General features: G+C 34.7%; 1 protein-coding gene across 5 annotated transcripts in view; it reads right to left on the bottom strand.

Moving 5' to 3' along the window:
- Positions 1 to 19,677, bottom strand: part of LOC148942486 (methionine synthase reductase-like) — a 166,197-nt gene that overhangs the window by 22,900 nt on the left and 123,620 nt on the right. For all 5 annotated transcript variants that reach the window (XM_089102487.1, XM_089102489.1, XM_089102490.1 and 2 more), the window contains 3 exons: positions 15,873 to 16,007; positions 10,014 to 10,103; positions 3,477 to 3,713 (listed from right to left, as the gene is read on the bottom strand). In XM_089102487.1, coding sequence (XP_088958613.1) covers positions 3,477 to 3,713; positions 10,014 to 10,103; positions 15,873 to 16,007 — 462 coding nt within the window. The remainder of the gene's footprint in view (positions 1 to 3,476; positions 3,714 to 10,013; positions 10,104 to 15,872; positions 16,008 to 19,677) is intronic.

The raw sequence follows: 19,677 nt of genomic DNA, 5'->3' as shown, positions 1-19,677 counted from the left end.
TGCCATAGCCAACCTGCAATAGGAAAATATAGATGGCAGTTATGTTTAGGCTTTCCATAGATGTTGTCTCATGGCTAAAGCAGTGTTTCCGCTGTTCCCAAATTTTTCAGAGTTCCCCAAAATTCCCCCAAATGAAAATCGATTTCTCATAAATATCCCTGGAAATAAATGTGCATAAATAAACGATAATTAGCGTCAAATATTAAACGTTAATTTCTGCTAATGTTAAGTTTCGGGGGATTTCTAAGACTCCAAATTTTTTTCAAGGAAATTCGGGGCAACCGCAGAAAAATCGGGGATAGTAGAAAACTCACTGGAGGTTACAAGTTTTAAATTTATAATCAGAGCAGCAACTCATCTTAGCACTTTCAAAAATGTATTTTTCCTAAATGTTTGTATTTTTCCAAAGCAATGTCTGTATTTCTGTAGTATTTATATTGTTGTATTTTTCCAAAGAAGCAGAAACAGAAGTTTCAGCATACGATTTATATATGGGGGGACTTCAATCTTTTTAAATGAAAATTTTTTGTTTAGTAAGCACAAAAGCTAGAGAAAGAAGCTGTTGAAAAGATCCTGATACTTCGACAAGTAACTTAGTTCTGATAGAATATGGAGATTGTAGCTTTCGGTTTCATATACAAAAGCCTTTGTCAAACATTTTGCGTCAACTACTTTAAAATTCTTCTGATCTGATTTTCTCCTTTTTTCTTTTTATATAAAATTTTTCTTATAAGTTTCAGCTGTTTTTATTATAGATTTCTTATTTTTATGTTTATAGAGGTTTGTAGAAATTAAAGTTTGCTTAATTAGTGTTTGTTTTAATATCACATTCAGGGCTGTCCTAAATGTTTAGGAGCTGTGACCCCCCCCCCCCCCCAGCCGTCACTATTCACAACTAAGTTTAGCTTTTGCATAAAATTGATTTAAAAAAAAGGGATAATTAAGGTATACTTACTTTGTAAAATAAAATAGAATAAAGCTTAATTCTCTCTAAATAAGAGACACTGTCGCCCCTATCAAACCTAGTTCTTTACACGTAAGTTCCACGTTTTACCAATATGTGCTCCAATATTAAAAAAAACAACGTTTCCCTTCAGAACTATAGTTTACACAAAGAGGGGAGCTGTCATTGTCACTCATATTATAAGCTTAGCCAAAATATTTTGTCTTGGAAAACAAGGGAGGCCTGGAGCGAGGAGTCGCACTGTCTCAAAAATCATGTGCACCAGGTGCTGCGTGCCACGCGTGGTGGAACTGTGCAGCAAATGTGGCGTTCCGAGATGTACACATGACGGCGGGAAGTCGGCGACTCCTAAGCCAGGAGCTAAATCACGCATTCATATTTATATGAAGGAAACATGTTTCCTAGGGAAACATGAGATTTTAAAAAAATGTACATTTTCGTGGCTTTAGACACATCTTCTTCACGTCCAGAAGACATAAAAGATCCACAGCGCTCCCACATAAAAGCTGCAAGGTGTATATCTATACGATACTTAATTTCAATGGATGATGAGCGATCCGTAAATTATGAATTTATGGATTATGGTGCATTTGGTGCATTATGATGTATTTGTTTAAGGGGCGGATGTATGTGTGAGGATAGATGCGCTTCCGAATCTCAGTGTAGCCTCTGAAACTCGGTGGTTATTCAAATAGCTGTTCCATAATTCTAGACTATTGCAGATTTATCGTTAAATAGAATTGTTGGATTTTTTTGACTAAAATTGTTGTTTAGAAGCAAAGGGGTGTAGAAATCAACATTTTCCTGTGGCGTGATATCCGTGAGAAAAATATGAATTTTGTTGATAGAGGCTGGAAACTTCTGATGTAGGTTTGATATATACTGAATCTGATGACGTAATATTACCAAGGCCAGCTCCCTTTTTAGGGGCGTTTCACCTTTATTCTCTTGACTTTGGTCATGGAATCATCATGAAAATTTGACCTTTGAAAATCTTTTCTTGAGATCAAAATTACCCCTTCAATAGTTTCACTTACTATTTTAATGGGTACATCTTTACTTACTATTTGTTACCCTAAATCACTTATTTCATTCACTACGTTAATTAATATTTTTACCTTAATTAATATTTAATATTTTAATTAATATTAATATTCTAAATGTGTGTTGGTGTAAATGTTGTTTTACCATGTTGTAATCACGTTTAAATAAAACATATTATTTGCTTTATAAAATTTCCTATTAAGAATCATTTTACAAATATGCTATATGAGAAAAGTATATCAATTATGGTCGCATTTACTTTGTTTAATATCCTTGAAGAAAGAAGAACAACAATATTAAAGTATATGCAGATAGGCTCATTAATTAGATAGTCCCCAACTGTATGAAAGGTATGCTCACCAAACAAACAATAATTTACCCCCCCCCCCTCCGAAAAAAAACGTTACAGCGTAAGGAACGCTCAAAGACCCCGTATTTAGGCTAAAAAAATATCGTGATATCCCTCAAATGGTCTAAAAGCCAGTATATTGTGGTATATACTACATTGAAAATCCGCAGGACGGGTTATCAGCCCTTCCGTAAGTGGTCAGAGCCACCCAGAGCAGACACACACTTGTAGGTTAGATATTTTCTACGAAGCAGGTTCATATGGTCTATAAACAGACGGTTGAGAAATTTTGTTTGTCGTTGTAACATCAAGAGAATAATAGAAGTAATTTGGCATTTATTTACGATTCACATATCGAGACCAATCGTGATTTAACTTGCAGCTAGTTATTATGATTTTTTTTTTCTAAAAATGGAGAAAACAAAATTGATAACCTAACCAGTTTTTCGAGCCCCCATTCAGAAGAGAAGCTCTTTCTTCAAGTGACTGGCGGGGTTCAGGGAGGGGAAAATTTCCTCAAAGGACGATGATCATTTGGTGCACCCATCCACTGCTTGTAAGGATTTTTTTGTGGGCTCCAAAAATGGGCTCCAAAAATGGGCTCCAAAAATGGGCTCCTCAGGATCAGATTCATTCTGTTTGATACCTGGAACCAATCAAACGCCAAATGAAAGAATTCGCATAAAGAGACTCAATTTGCATAACAATCGTGGCTCGTTGTCGCTGGTGCTTCACCACGACAATGCAACCTCTCAGACATTCATAAAGTACTTTTGAACCAAAACGGTTGCAACAGTCTTTGAACAACCCCCTTACCTACACAATTGGTCTAGCCCACTCAGATTTTTGTCATTTATCTAAGAAAACTTAAAAAAGGACTCTAGAGGTTAGAATTCGGATTCAGAAAAATTGTCAGGGGGTAGCAGAGGAACAGTTTTGCAAGTGCTTCAACGGTTAGAAAAAGCAAATAGAGGAGTGATCGCATTGCTCCTCGGATAGAGTATACTGAAGGATAATTATATGATTTTTTATTCAGTAAATGATTTTTAAAGCACTAATCTGTGAACTCTACTGTCATACCTCGAAATTGACAAGGGTTAAGAGAAATGCTCACGGTACCTTTAGCTTTGATGTCACTATGGAATATGCTCGAGGAAGCATCTTTGGTAGTTGCTGTATGACCTTCTCAATCGGTGGAAGACTGGATTTAAATGTTTCCAAGATATCCAAAAGTGATATATTAGCCTCTTTTATTAGCTTGGTGTATTCAACAGCTCCTTCCACGCTGGATAATTCTAAAAGCCTCCGTTTTTCATCCTCATTTTGTGCGTACTCTGCCATTATTCTTAGGAGAGCCTACAAAGTAAGTTATAAATCTAAGTTGGACAGGAAAAAAACTAAGTAATAAGCCAAACGAGGACAATTTTCAGCCTGTAGAAAAATTATTGATTAAAAAAGTTCTTTCCTTCTTTTTAATTGTTTTTTGTTAAAAGTCAGGTGTAGCCAGAGTGGTCTCAGAATTTATTTACATCAAGCTTATGGGGAGCATCTGACCCAAGTTCTGTGACAAAACATGCAAATCTCAGTTGCCAAGTTATTTTTCTTCGAGCTTGCAAAATGAAACGAATAGATTATATAGATTCTTCCTTCAAGCCCAATAAGAACCGCAAACTTTCAATTCGGCAGTCGCAAAACATCTATTCGATTTTCCACACTATAATATAATGTTCGACAAAACAAAATGGTTGATAATTGGGCTATTACAAAGTTTTAGAGAAATTGTAGAAATTGAAAAATTATGTATTAGAAGATTAGTATAAATAGCGATGAAGGTGAATATCGTTTAAATCCAATTTATGATAGCTTAATAAAAAAACAGACTAAAATTATAAAAAAATCTCTTTAAAATCTAAACTCCCTAATTCTAAGCTCTATATGTAAGGAAGATCGAGAAATTATACATATTCAGCCTCAGACAAGTTTGAACTGAAAAGGACAAGATAAAATAAACTTTGGAAGAAATCAACGAGCTTGTACCAGATTAGCGATGCAAAAGATTCATTTAATTTTATCATCCACAATAGTTTCTTGATCAATTTTGTTTTTGTTTTTAATTAATTTAACTTAGGTCATAGGTAAGATTCTAAAACAATAAAAACTATTTTATTATATTAGAGTTCCACTTTGGAGGATTAATTCCGACATATACGTACAATAGAATATAGCAGACATTCTGGATTGTGCATTGTGACGGAATTGGATTTTATTTACATTTGAGTTTCCTTTCGTCTTCTTTTTGCTTTTTCTATAGCTTTTATGTGCTTTCTTTGTTTGTCCATGTTTTGTTTAAGCTATTTATTTTTGTTCATATTTTTTCCTGTTGATAAAGGTTTTTATCAACAGAAATGAAAATATATAAACCATATATATACCCCATAAGTAGTAATGAGGACTATGGATACGACAGGGACAGTCCCACCTGACCACTTTCCAGAGCTTTCAGATGATGATGTAATCAGACAGTTTTATTAATAAAAAAAATTTGGATATTTTTGGATTATTATTCGATAATATTTTAAACAGATTATAACATTAAAAGTAGAATAAAATATAAGTAGGGGGCATCTAAAGTCAAATTTTACATATCATAGGCAGCGCAATAGCGCTGCCTAAGTAAAGAACGATGTTGGCAGAATGTATTATTTATCTTTTTGTTTCCATACCCGGGCACTTCTTATCGAAGGAGTTGTCGTAGAAACTTCAAAAAGGGCTCATTCGATTGGAAATTGGAGTGGATAGTGCCCTTTTTAACAGTCGAAAGTGATTGGAGGGCAAATCGCCCCCCCCCCCCCTACGCCCATCAGTACCCCACACACATCCAATCAAAATTTTTAGATAACCATTTTGTTCAGCGTAGTTGATTTCCAGATAGAAATTATGTTTTGAGGAGGGCAGTCCCCCAGAACCCTCAGGGCAAGGGATGTAAGTTATGCCCTTAGGACATATAAGAACGATGTTGGCACAATGTATTTTTTTTTTTTTTTTTTTTGCTTTAGAACAGGGCACTTAGTATCGAAAAAGTTGTCGTAGAAACTTCGAAAAGGGCTCATTCAATTGGAAATTGGAGTGGCTTGTGCCCTTTTTAATAGTCGAAAGTGATTGGAAGGCAACTAACACCCCTTCCACGCCTACCATTTCTCGAAACACATTCCATCAAAATTTTGAGATAGCCATTTTGTTCAGCATAGTTGATTTCCAGATCGAAACTATGTTTTCGAGGAGGACACTCCCCCACAGTTTTCAGGGCAAGGATTGTAAGTTATACCCTGGGGGCATGTAAGATTTTATAGAAGGCGTTGCTGTAGAAACTTCAAAAAAGGCTCATTTGATTAGAAATTGAAAGGTCTAGTGCCCTTTTTAACAGTCAAAAGTGATTGGAAAGCAACTAACACCCCTTCCAACTCCACCACTTCTTCAAAAACATCCAATAAAAATTTTGAGATAGCCATTATTCTCCACGCAGTTTAAAGTTCTGGAAATCATACGTTTAAGCAGGACATTACCCCCAGAGTCTTCAGGGCAAGGGTTATAAGTTATGCCTAGTGGCAATATAAGTTTTTATTGATATGTTTGTCGTAGAAACTTAAAAAAGGGATCATTTGACTGGAAATTCAAAGGGCTAGTGCTATTATTAATAGTTAAGAGTGATTTGAGGGCAACTAACCCCCCTCTCACGCACACCTTTTCCCCAAACACATCCAATCAAAATTTTTAGATAGCCATTTTGTTTCACGCAATTTAAAGTTCAGGAAATTATACTTTTGAGCACAACACTCCCCCCCCAGTCTTCAGGGCAAGGGTTATAAGTTATGCTCTGGGGCCATATAAGGTTTTATTGCAATCTTTGTCTTAGAAACTTGAAAAAGAGATCTTTCGATTGGAAATTCAAAGGGCTAGTGCCCTTTTTAATAGTCGAAAGTGATTTGAGGGCAACTAATCCCCCTCTCACGCCTACCTTTTTCCCTAAACACATCCAATCAAAATTTTTAGATAGCTATTTTATTCAACGTAGTTGAAAGTTTTGGAAATTATGTTTTAAGGATGACAACCCCTCCCCCCACAACCCTCAGGGCAAGGGTTGTAAGTTCTGCCCTGGGGGCATGTAAGGTTTTCATAGAAAGTGATGTTGTAAAAACATCAAAAAGGGCTCATTCAATTTGAAATTGAAGGGGGCTAGTACCCTTTTAATAGTCGAAAGTGATTTGAGGGCAACTAACCCCCCTCTCACGCTCACCTTTTCCCCAAACACATCCAATCAAAATTTTTAGATATCAATTTTGTTCAGCGTAGTTGATTTCCAGATATAAATTATGTTTTTGAGGAGGGAACTCCCCCACAGCCCTCAGGGCAAGGGGTGTAAGTTATGCCTTGAGGGCATTTAATGTTTTTATAGAACGCGTTGTCGTAGAAACTTCAAAAAGGGCTCATTCGATTGGAAATCGAAATGGCTAGTGCCCTTTTTAATAGTCACAAGTGATTGGAAAGCAACTAACACCCCTTCCACCCCCACCATTTCCTCAAACATATCCAATCAAAATTTTGAGATAGCCATTTTGTTCCACGCAGTTTAAAGTTCAGGAAATCATGCCTTTGAGCAGGACACTCCCCCCACAGTCTTCAGGGCAAGGGTTAAGGTTTTTATTGAAATCTTTGTCGTAGAAACTTGAAAAAGGGCTCATTCGATTGGAAATTAATAGTCGAAAGTGATTTAAGGGCAACTAACCCCCCTCTCACGCCCACCTTTTCCCCAAACACATCCAATCAAAATTTTTAGATAGCCATTTTTTTCACGCAGTATAAAGTTCAGGAAATTATACCTTTGAGCAGGACACTCCCCCCCCAATCTTCAGGGCAAGGGTTATAAGTTATGCCCTGGGGGCATATAAGTTTTTATTGAAGTCTTTGTCTTAGAAACTTGAAAAAAAGATCTTTCGATTGGAAATTCAAAGGGCTAGTGCCCTTTTTAATAGTCGAAAGTGATTTGAGGGCAACTAACCCCCCTCTCAGGCCCATTTTTTCCCTTAACACATCCAATCAAAATTTTTAGACAGCCATTTTATTCAACGTAGTTGAAAGTTTTGGAAATTATGTCTCTAAGGATGACAACCCCTCCCCCACAACCCCTAGGGGAAGGGTTGTAAGTTATGCCCTGGGGGCTTTTAAGGTTTTTATAGAAAGCGATGTTGTAAAAACATCAAAAAGGGCTCATTCTATTGGAAATTGAAAGGGCTAGTACCCCTTTTAAAAGTCGAAAGTGATTGGAGGGCAACTACCCCCCCTCTCACGCCCACTATTTCCCCAAACACATCCAATCAAAATTTTGAGATATCCATTTTGTTCAACGTAGTCGAAAGTTCTAGAAATTAGGTCTTTCAGGATGACAACACCCCCAGAGCCCTCAGTGCAAGGATTGTAAGTTATGCCCTGGGTGAATATAAGGTTTATAGAGAAAGTTATTGTAGAAATTTCAAAAAGGGTTCAGTAGTTCGGAACTTTAAATGGGTCAATATATTAGTTGAACGGCATCGGAGAGTAATTAGTCCCCATCTCACACCCACCCTTCCCCCGAAGACAATGAATCGAAGTTTCGAGACAACTATTTTATTCAACGTAGTTGAAAGTTCTGGAAATTATGTAAGTAAGGATGACAAACCCCCCAGAGCCCCCAGGGCAAAGGTTGCAAGTTATGTCCTGGGGGCATATAAGGTTTTTATTGAAAGTGTTGTAATAGAAACTTCAAAAGGGCTCATTTGATTGGAAATTGAAAGGGCTAGTGCCTTTTTTAATAGTTGAAAGTGATGGGTGTGCGACTACCCATTTCCCAAAGACATCCAATCAAAATTTTTAGATAGCTATTTTGTTTAACGTAGTTTAAAGTTCTGGAAATTATGTCTTAGAGGATGACAACCACCCTAACAGCCCTTAGGGTAAGGGTTGTAATTTATGCCCTGGGGCATATAAGGTGTTTATAGAAAGCGTTGTCGTAGAAACTCAAAAAGGGATCATTCGATTGGAAATCAAAAGGCCTAGTGCCCTTTTTAATAGTCGAAAGTGATTGGAAGGCTTGACATTTTTATAGTAAAGATCGATGTTGGTATAATGTATGATTTTTATTTTGTTGTTGTTGTTATTTAGACCAGGGCACTTCGTATCGAAGGAGTTGTCGTAGGAACTTCGAAAAGGGCTCATTTGATTGAAAATAGAAAGGGTTGATGCCCTTTTTAATAGTCGAAAGTGATTGGAGGGCAACTAAACCCCCTCCCATGCCTACCCTCCCTTTTGCCTTTATGTTTAAAAACTAAATGTTGCCTTAAGATTAAACCAACATGCATTGTGTTAATTCTAATTCCCAATAAGGTATCTCAGCAGTATCCCAAGAACGACTGAGGGTAATATGATCAAACTTTCGGGGCTACTTCTGCTCTTAAAATTTAACCAAGTCAAAATAGCGTAAGTGTATCCAACCTATCAAAGAAAGTGATCAGGTTTTTTTGCGAATGGTATCAAATTTTCCATTTCAGGTCAACTAGAGGAGTTATGAAACGAAATTAAACATTACTATTTGTGTCCAGATTTTTAAAAGGGTGTATGTTGTTAAAAATTGCTGAACATTTTTCTCCAGCATACAAATAGAAGACCAAACTATAAAGTCTTAAAAATAACACAAAGATTTAAAGTATTATTTTCTTCTTCCCTGAAAAGACTATGTCAATATAAAACGAACGGAAATTAATTTAAAAAAAAAATTTCCACAAAATAGTTTTTCAAAGTAAATTAAAGAACTCCATTAAACCAATAATGAGCAAAAATAAAATCAAATAATTTACGAAGCGTGAAACTACCGCAAATCATAATTGATAAATAAATGAAACCCAAAACGAACAGAAATTACAATAAATAACCGAGTCAAACTCAAAACGAGCAGAAATTAACATAAAGTTGGGCTCAAAATGCCTCAGCCTTCCCAAAGCCAGAAAACAATTTGAACTTAACTGAAAAGATTAAGAATGAACGTGCGTCGTCAGTTTAATATATATATGCTGGTATTTAGTAATGACAATGTTAATATTAATTGACTTATTAAAGTTATCAAGGTAAAAACATTTAAATTTTTGTCAGTATAGTGTCAGTAAACACGATTATTGAAAGACACTTTATCCAAATTTGAGTGCTTTAATTTAATTAACTCTTGACCCTGTCCCTCAGACCACTCATTTAAGAATTTTTTGATTGTACTTTAAGCTCTACGAATCACTAATTACGTTGAAAAGGTCCGTGAACGTTAAATAAGGGACTATTAGAAGAAACGAGTCTTGGGGAGAAATTGCATTAGCCTTGTATAATTCTATCTTAAATTCAAAAGTCCCATAAATTCTTTTTTGTAGTTAACTGTTACCATTAAAATTTATCAAAACCATAGATCCCATTCTTGAATCAGCTTCAAATGGTGTTTCTTCCAAACTTAACAGTTTTTTTTTTCAAAACGCGTTTTTGAATTTTCAGTTACTTATGGCTAGTGTTCGCTCTTTACCAGGTTACAGCATATGGTGCAACCATGATAACCCAAATTCGGTGTACATTAAGGAGGTCTCTTACCTTTTTTGGACACGAGCGTATATCACAGTGATATAACAGCAGAGATGTTAAAGAAGCCTTCTCGGGAAAGTGACTTGGGATGTCTCTGGCCTAGAAGAAGGAAAATAAGAATCGTGCAGAACAATAAAAGCCGTCTTCAAAAACTAGAGAAGATTGTACAAAGAGCGAGAAAATATAAATGGATATGAATTAAGCGTATGCACCGAATGATATTGAAACATAGTCAAAAACTAGGATAGACCAGAAAACCAAAATGAAATGAAGCAGAAAAGAACAGACTGTCTTCAAAAATTGATAAAGAATTCACAAAAAAAGAGAAAAGTGAATATGGCTATAAATTAAGGCTATACACCGATTGAAAATATCGAAACACAGTGAGAAATACGTTATTCCAAAACATCGTTGAAAAACAGCCACTAGTTCTTAAATTGATTTATTTTAATTTTGGGTCAGTAATATCTTTATGGGCCAATGGTGTCAACTGCTGATAATCATTATAACCTTTAGCTATTATAGCCTATTCTCAAGGTTTCCGTTTCATATCCACTGTCTTTTCAGAAATTGGAGGAGTATGGGGTATGTCAGCATTTAAGATACAACGCCTACAAAGTAATGTCAACCGCTTTATATCAAAACATTTCTTAGAGCTGTGATTACTTATTATAATAATAGCCTGGCAACAATCGCTTCATATCACTTGGATGGCGACTCAAGCTGTTAGCTTTTGCCAGCAGCAAAAAGAAAAGCTTCAACTATGAAATGTTACAATAAAAAACCCTTTCAAACAAAATCTTATTTCTTCAAGTGAGGATATAGTAGACGTCGAGAAGGCTTGTTGGTAAGAACTTGAAAATACCTCCTTGGATCATAATTTGTGTGCTAGGTCCACATCTATATGAATAGAGGGAGGGGTGTTTAAATACACTTTTTTGGGAAAGAGGGGATTCCTATTCACCTTCGTTTCTAATCATTAGACATGTTGGTTTTCAAAATTCATTTGACAGTGCTGAGTGGTGTAGAATTTATGCTTATAACTTGAATGAAAGTATGGTACTGCCCGACATTTTCAACTCGAGTCTACTCATTAGAAAACCAAATTAATTGACAAGTGGCAGTACATTCTAACGATAAAGCTAAGTTGTATCGTAAATTAATGGATGGAGAATCGTATGAATGAGAAAATTGATAAAAAAAAAAATTAGGAAAAAGTAGATTAAACGTATTAGGAGAGAAAAAATTAGGTATTTGAGAAATTAGAAAGGTAAAAAGCTATGGAATGCCGAGTAAGAGGTAAGATAGATAGGTAGTAAAGTAAACGAAATGATAGTGAAATAGTGGTGAATTAGATTACAATTAAGCAGGAAGTCTTGGAGTAAAAAAGAAAGAAATGAGATTCCAGGAGTACGAAAAAACAACAACATCCGGTTGGATTCTGGCCATTACATGTAGCATCACCAACCCATCATCAAGAAAACGAAAAAGAAGAGGAAAGGAGGAGAGGAGGTACATCTCCTCTATATGAAATAAGGAGTTACATCTCCTTATTATATGGTTATTATATGGTTAATTACCTTAATAATTGAGATACCGAAAAACGAAAAAGAAGAGGAAAGGAGGAGAGGAGTTACATCTCCTCTATATGAAATAAGGAGTTACATCTCCTCTATATGAAATAAGGAGTTACATCTCCTTATTATATGGTTATTATATGGTTAATTACCTTAATAATTGAGATACCGAAAAACGAACAAGAAGAGGAAAGGAGGAGAGGAGTTACATCTCCTCTATATGAAATCAGGAGTTACATCTCCTTATTATATGGTTATTATATGGTTAATTACCTTAATAATTGAGATACCGAAAAATGAAAAAGAAGAGGATAGGAGGAGAGGAGTTACATCTCCTCTATATGAAATAAGGAGTTACATCTCCTTATTATATGGTTATTATATGGTTAATTACCTTAATAATTGAGATACCGAAAAACGAAAAAGAAGAGGAAAGGAGGAGAGGAGTTACATCTCCTCTATATGAAATAAGGAGTTACATCTCCTCTATATGAAATAAGGAGTTACATCTCATTATTATATGGTTATTATATGGTTAATTAACTTAATAATTGAGATACCGAAAAACGAAAAAGAAGAGGAAAGGAGGAGAGGAGTTACATCTCCTCTATATGAAATAAGGAGTTACATCTCCTTATTATATGGTTATTATATGGTTAATTACCTTAATAATTGAGATACCGAAAAACGAAAAAGAAGAGGAAAGGAGGAGATGAGTTACATCTCCTCTATATGAAATAAGGAGTTACATCTCCTCTATATGAAATAAGGAGTTACATCTCCTTATTATATGGTTATTATATGGTTAATTACCTTAATAATTGAGATACCGAAAAACTAAAAAGAAGATGAAAGGAGGAGAGGAGTTACATCTCCTCTATCTGAAATAAGGAGTTACATCTCCTTATTATATGGTTATTATATGGTTAATTACCTTAATAATTGAGATACCGAAAAACGAAAAAGAAGAGGAAAGGAGGAGAGGAGTTACATCTCCTATATATGAAATAAGGAGTTACATCTCCTCTATATGAAATAAGGAGTTACATCTACTTATTATATGGTTATTATATGGTTAATTACCTTAATAATTGAGATACCGAAAAACGAAAAAGAAGAGGAAAGGAGGAGAGGAGTTACATCTCCTCTATATGAAATAAGGAGTTACATCTCCTTATTATATGGTTATTATATGGTTAATTACCTTAATAATTGAGATACCGAAAAACGAAAAAGAAGAGGAAAGGAGGAGAGGAGTTACATCTCCTCTATATGAAATAAGGAGTTACATCTCCTTATTATATTGTTATTATATGGTTAATTACCTTAATAATTGAGATACCGAAAAACGAAAAAGAAGAGGAAAGGAGGAGAGGAGTTACATCTCCTCTATATGAAATAAGGAGTTACATCTCCTCTATATGAAATAAGGAGTTACATCTCCTTATTATATGGTTATTATATGGTTAATTACCTTAATAATTGAGATACCGAAAAACGAAAAAGAAGAGGAAAGGAGGAGAGGAGTTACATCTCCTCTATATGAAATAAGGAGTTACATCTCCTAATTATATGGTTATTATATGGTTAATTACCTTAATAATTGAGATACCAGGGGATATAGCATGCGATGAATAATCACCATTGCTATCACCTTATTTCTACATAAAATAAGGATATTTCAGTATAGACCAAAGAACGCTGGATAAAAGAAAGAAAAGAAGAAGAATTTAAAATATGAATTAGAGAGATTTTGAATATTTTTAATATTATAGTCTATTTAAAAAAAAAAACAAACAAATAAACAAAGTTCAGAATAATTTCCCGAACTATTTACAAATTTATATAAAAAGGCAAAACTAAAATTGCATATTTATTATATATAATATTTTTTTTCTTTTTATAGGCAATGCTCGATTGTACTAGAGGGGGAGCTAGTCACACTGTTGCGTCTCAAATCACTTGTGCTTTTGTTGGAATTTGTTTTCCACGTGTTGACCAACAATCAACGTCAAAGAGGGATCTTGTACCGTTTAGTTAATGTTCTTCGTTTAGTCAATGACGTCGAAAAGGCAAAATAATCCAGTGCTTCGATAAAATTCAACAGACAACAAAAATTCCCTTTTTGTATTTTCGGTCGGCTCACGTGGGAAGGAGGTTGGGGAGCGCGTTTGGTGTTTCACCTGTTTACATGGAGGTATCTTTTATCCAAAAACATTTAAACATTTCTGTAGCATTTTGCAAAAATGGCCTAAGTCCACTTGTCCTAATTTTACAGGAGAGCAAATGAAAATAAATAAATCTGAAAATAAGAAAAAAACTAAGAAAAAAAAAAAAAAAAAAAAAAAAAAAAAAAAACCGACAATGAAAACATCTTTCTCCCAAATCAGAATTTAAGAAACTTGAAAGACTGATTCCTACTTAACTTTCAATTAGAATTCACTGGAAATGCCCAAATTGCTGTATTGCTCATTACTTAGAAGATAAAGTTTTACGCCCTTTTGGAACAATTTATAACTCGGTCAGAATTAAAAAAAAGCCCATTTTGAATAGAATAATCGATAGATCTCTTCGAGCTCTTTTGAACCACATGCTTGACTAATTTTTGGAAAATAGTGGACTTAGGCCCTTTTTGCAAAACGCCACAAAATTGTATGCTGGGTGACTAAAATTCATTGCAAAGTAAAGAAATTTAACGTGATTGCACAAAATAAGAAAAACAGAAGTCAACACTCCTAGCTAATTTTTAACACTCCTAACTACTACTAACTAACTAACTACTAACTACTCCTCCTGACTAACTACTAAAGATGGTATTTACCTATAAACAAGGAATATTCAACCGTCTACGGCCAAACGAAAAGCAGGTGGTCTCCGAGTGGGGTAGGAGCATGTCGTTCTCTCAATAGAGACACGGAAGATACCTATTTAAGCCCCATTTATAATGAACTAATTAATTCTGATCGTTTTTACTTAAATAAAGATAATCACATTTTGCAACCTAATCTAATCTGTGATGATGTTTTACCTGGGAAGCGTTTAGCTTTTAAAAATGCTCTGTATAAATTAGAAAATTGAATTCCCATTCAGTACTGTATTTTTTTCATTCAGTTACCCTTTCACCGTTACATGGAAAGGGTCTTCAAATTTTAGTTGTGCTTTGTTTTAAGGTTTGTAATTTTTTTATAGTATCCTTAGATTTTTATTAGTAATTTTTATGTTATTATCTTGCACTGAGGACGGTCAAGCGGAGGTCTTGACCGAAATATTTGCATTTTAGTCCACATTTTTCAAATCTGGCTTGCATAATCCTCGTTTTTCTCTTTTTCACTATTTTTTCGTTTTAACATGATTAGCCAGTGTGGTCTCAGAAATTATTTAGCATATATATGTCCATGTTTCTAATCATCAAATATGTTGATTTTTTTCATGCATTTTACAATGACAAATAGTAGAGAAGTTATGCTAACAATTATAATAATAGCTTCGTTACTGGCAGACATTTTCGACTCGAGTTGTTAGAAAACCAAATTAAGGGAAAAGTTATAATACGTTCTAATGATACAACTAATATGAGGAAGCCCTCACAAATTTATTAAGTAATTCATACATGAAGTATACATAATATTAAAAAACGTATTCTATGTCCAGTGGTGGAGAAAGCACTATCAAATTATTATTCAGTTAAAGTGTTTTTCACTATATAGCAGTTTTTCACTTCATACATAAATAAAAATATGTTCTATTAGAAGGCATAATTGGAAAAGTTTTTAAGCTTCCTTGTAAGTTCCTAATTTTCAGAAATATTTTCTTTCAAAAGCGGTTCTAAGGGTGGGTAATATTCCAGGTAAAGGTGTGCCGGTAAAACTGACTCCTAAATGGTAGAACAGTCCATCCAGTGGGGGAGAACTTATGCACAAAATGTTGCAACAGAAGTAAACTTCTACATAGCCTCTCCAAACACGCGTACAATCACCTCAGAATCACCTTCATCTTCAGGGCGTTTCAGAATATGTGTAAGTTCTGATGGAGCGTTAGGGCAAACAATACCAATTGAATCACCAAGCTCACATGATATTTCTGTGAACATTGAATCTCCTTAACAATACAATTGGAAACAAGTATTTTAGCTCCCTTGTAAGACCCTTTTTTTCTAGGTATATTTTGTTTTAAAAGTGGTTTTAATGGTCGGCAACATTCAGGGTATGAATATATCAGTAAAGTGACTCCAGAATGGTTTTTTAAGCAGGGAGAATGTATGAACATTAACTGAAAGCAAACGTCTACATACCTCTCCACATATTTGCAGGATCTTGTCTGAAACATTTTCAACATCCAGTCGCTTCAGAATATGGGCAACTTCTGATGGATCGTTAGGGCAAACAATACCAATTGAATCACCAGGCTCGCACGGTAGATCATTCCCCTAGAAATATATAATTCAAAATAAACGCACAAACTTAAAAATAATTACGAATAATCTTTCTATAAGTTTTTTTCAATATTCTCGATTAAAAATTTGACATGCATAGGGGCTCTTTCTTAGTACTTCAGTTTACGTTAAGGATCTTTCGTTGGAGAATTACCTTTTGCGAAATATTATGGTTTTTGCTATTATTTCCATATTTTTTAGGCTTTCATAAAATTGACATGCGTTTTGCCGTTATTACACTTCCCCACTTCCACCCAAAAAAAAATTGCTTGTCTGGTTAGACATAAGATTTCCCAAAATAAAATTTAATTGATCAATTTTTATACGAAAACTGTTCATTTATTTAACTGATTCTTTTCATCCCAACACCTAAGTTGACGAAAGGGACATTCTTTCCAAAATGAGTCGATTTGACTCGCACGAGCCTTCTAGAGGGTATTACAGTCATCAGAATCATTTGTATAGGTTTACTCACTCTATCATTCAGCTATATACTGTAATTTTTAAATATACTACTGTTTCAATTCCAAAAGAAACCCTTTTACTGCAGAAATCATCAAATTAATTTTTATTTTCTGGAAAAATCAAGAAAATGCCAGCCATGTCCAAGGTCTTGGGAGTAAAGACATACCAAATGGTGGGTCTGGTCGGTCATTTTTCTAGGAGGGGGAGGAGAGTCTGAAACTCCACATATTTACCGGTAAAAATCAACGCACCCAGAACTGCAGGTTACTCAATTTGATCAAGCACAAGCAGCTGGATTAGGAAAAATTCCCTAAGAAATAAAATTGATCTTTTTAGTCAAAATCACTATTTTTCACAAAAGAAGAATAGCTTTAGAAAATTAATTGGTAATAACTGTAGTAAAAAACAACAACAAAAATAACTGCTTTCTATTTTCCCAAATAAGAGTATTATTTGGATTAGAATCTCGTATTTTAGCTCTTAAGTAAAGCATAGGCTTTACTTGGCAAAGGTTCTGTTCCCCATTATGAGCTGCAAAAAAAAAGAAAAAAAAAAGAAAAAAAGATTGGAAATGCCCAATCCGTATATGTGCTGCGATAAAACAAAACTCGGAGCGTGACAGATTAACATCCCAGAGATTGGAACAAAGCACACTCTGTGCTTTGTTCCGACACACTCTATCGATTCCTTCTTCGCTTCTTCCTACCTTATTTCAATTCTAACATTTCTAAATGTTTCTATTTTCGATTTTTTAAACGCGTAGCATCCTTGTCGGGTCCCTGGCCTTATTTATCAGATAAATGTCCTTTTCATAACTTGTCCTTTTCATAGATAGGAGGTTAACTTTATATTTACATAGACAAAGTGAGTTGCGGTCAAGGCCGTATCCAGGAGAGGGGGGGGGGGTAGGGGGTTTGAATCCCCCTCGAAATGTTTGTCCGACTCGTAAAAAACGTAACATAAATGAATATAAACAAATTTTGACTTGTTTTTTTAGTTTTTTTTGTACCATTCCAAAAAAAATCCTTTTGTAAACAAGAGAAAGGCATTGCAAACTTCTAAAATACGAGAATCCCATTTCAACTTCTAAATTAGAATCCCACTTATATTTCTGTTTTCCCTCTCTTATATTCCCTCTCTAAATTCATAGTTTCATCCCTGACTCTAGCTATTAATCAAATATGTTGTTTGTCCTTTCTTTTAGTTCTCTTTTGTTTTTGGCTGAGAATTACTAGATGTCCCCGAGGAATTCGTCATCGCGCTGGTCAGATAAAAATTCTAACTGTTGAAAACGGTCCACAGGGACTTATACTATTTCATTCGACTGGCAGAGTAGCTTGCGCGCACCCACCGACGTTGCTAATTGGTCAAAAACCGCAGGGCAGTTCTACGGTGTAGATATTTACAGATTTTCCTACTTTTAAAATCAGTTCTGTTTTGTTATCAGAAAAATCAATATTATGTGTATTTTTCTTATTTTACCTTTTCAAGTGCCTATATTTTATCTTTTCGCCTAATTTATAGGTTTTGGGAAGTTTGATACTATCTTTCTATAAGAGGGTAGCTTATATGTTATTGAGACGTCTTCTACGAAAGAAGATATCTGGAAGAACGGCTCTAAACATTGAGTCACTTTTTCAATACGGATAAGATTAGTGGCTCGGTTATACCGGGGGTCTTTTCCTCCCAACCGAGCGCGATGGTCTGAGATTACGCGTAAATAGATATATCCAAGGGAGATTCCCAAGAGAGGTTCTCTCCTTCCAGAGACAATTCGGTAGGTTATAAGGACCTAACCACACAAGCCGTAATTTCCGATTACCTTCCTTCCTTCCAAGACCACCTGTGACAACAAAATTCCATATTACTATAAATGCAGAACGGACTACAATGTTAGCCCCTTTAGTGTGTTATAGACATTCAGGATCTAAATTTGTTGTTATCTGCTATTTTAAGCTGAAGGCAATAACCAAAGTAAATGATGGTTAAGGATGATTGAGCTATAGAACACTGGCTGGTTGAGCTAGTGTTCTATGTGTTCTTGGTTTCCAAGTAGTGTTCTAAGGGCTGGCCAAGTTTTTGAATCTGGCACCAAAAATATCCTTTTTTACTTTATGCCTTTTTTTCAATCCTGATTTAACTTGAAGGTCCATTGGGGAGTAACGAAAGCTGCTGCCTAAATTCATGTCAACTTCAAAGTTTGTCAGTTCCTACATGTCTTTGAAGAGCACAAACTTTTACCAGTTTCGCTAAAATCTTAGACCTAGGTTTGTTTCGACATACCTAGGCATAATTGCATAATTCGTGAACATGGCATAATTCAAATCAAACAAGGGCTTCCGAGGACAAGAAGGCGAATTGAAGAGTCCCAAATCCCAAATTAGGCTTCAAAGCAATTCTGAAAAAAAAAAAAAAAAAAAATCTATAATAGAATGACAAAGCATTTAGGATGTGAATCATTGATTACTTCAGGACAGGTCAATATCTTTTTCTCAACAAAACTGCTTTTCTGGAATGTAAAACGAAAAAAATGTAAAAAAAAGAAGATCAAAATAGCTAATGCATGGACACAGCTAACTAAAAAACTTTTGAACGTTTTTTGTAGTACAATTATTTTTTAATTAATGAATAATTAATACTTGTGATTGTAATTAATTATAATGGTAACTTAATTGTTTCTTAGTAATAATTGCAACTAATTATTAAATAATAAGTTAATTTGTAAGCAAATAATTAATGTACTTAATTAATGTTTTCATTAGTTTTTTGCATAACTTTTGTGTGTTTTTTTCGACTAGCACAAGGTTAATTTACGAAGTCATTTAAAACTTACAAAAAAACTTTAAAACTTATTAAAAAAAACTTACTAAGCAAGTCATTACAAAACTTAAGAAAAAATCCCACTAATGCATAAATAAAATTGAAGACTTACTATACACTTCCCCGAAATAAGGTACGAATGAGTTTCGATACGGCTGTCTTGAATTTCACAGGGTATAATTTCAGCTTTGACCCAGTTCAGGCATTCACTGCAACACCTGGTGGCAAGATGTGGCGGTGCTGAGGTGAGACAACGTTTTCCCAAAAGACAATATTAAGTAGTCACGCCTCTCTCGTAATGATTTAAGCTTCAGATTTTCCAGTGCTTGAACATCTACTACTCAATTTTCGGTTATGATTGCTACTCCTCTTTTCTGAA

The sequence above is a fragment of the Artemia sp. Qi Xiang Cuo genome, chromosome 16 (assembly GCF_049724085.1).
Source record: "Artemia sp. Qi Xiang Cuo chromosome 16, ASM4972408v1, whole genome shotgun sequence".
NCBI classification, from domain to species: domain Eukaryota; kingdom Metazoa; phylum Arthropoda; class Branchiopoda; order Anostraca; family Artemiidae; genus Artemia; species Artemia sp. Qi Xiang Cuo.
This window is presented reverse-complemented; position numbering and strand designations above follow the sequence as displayed.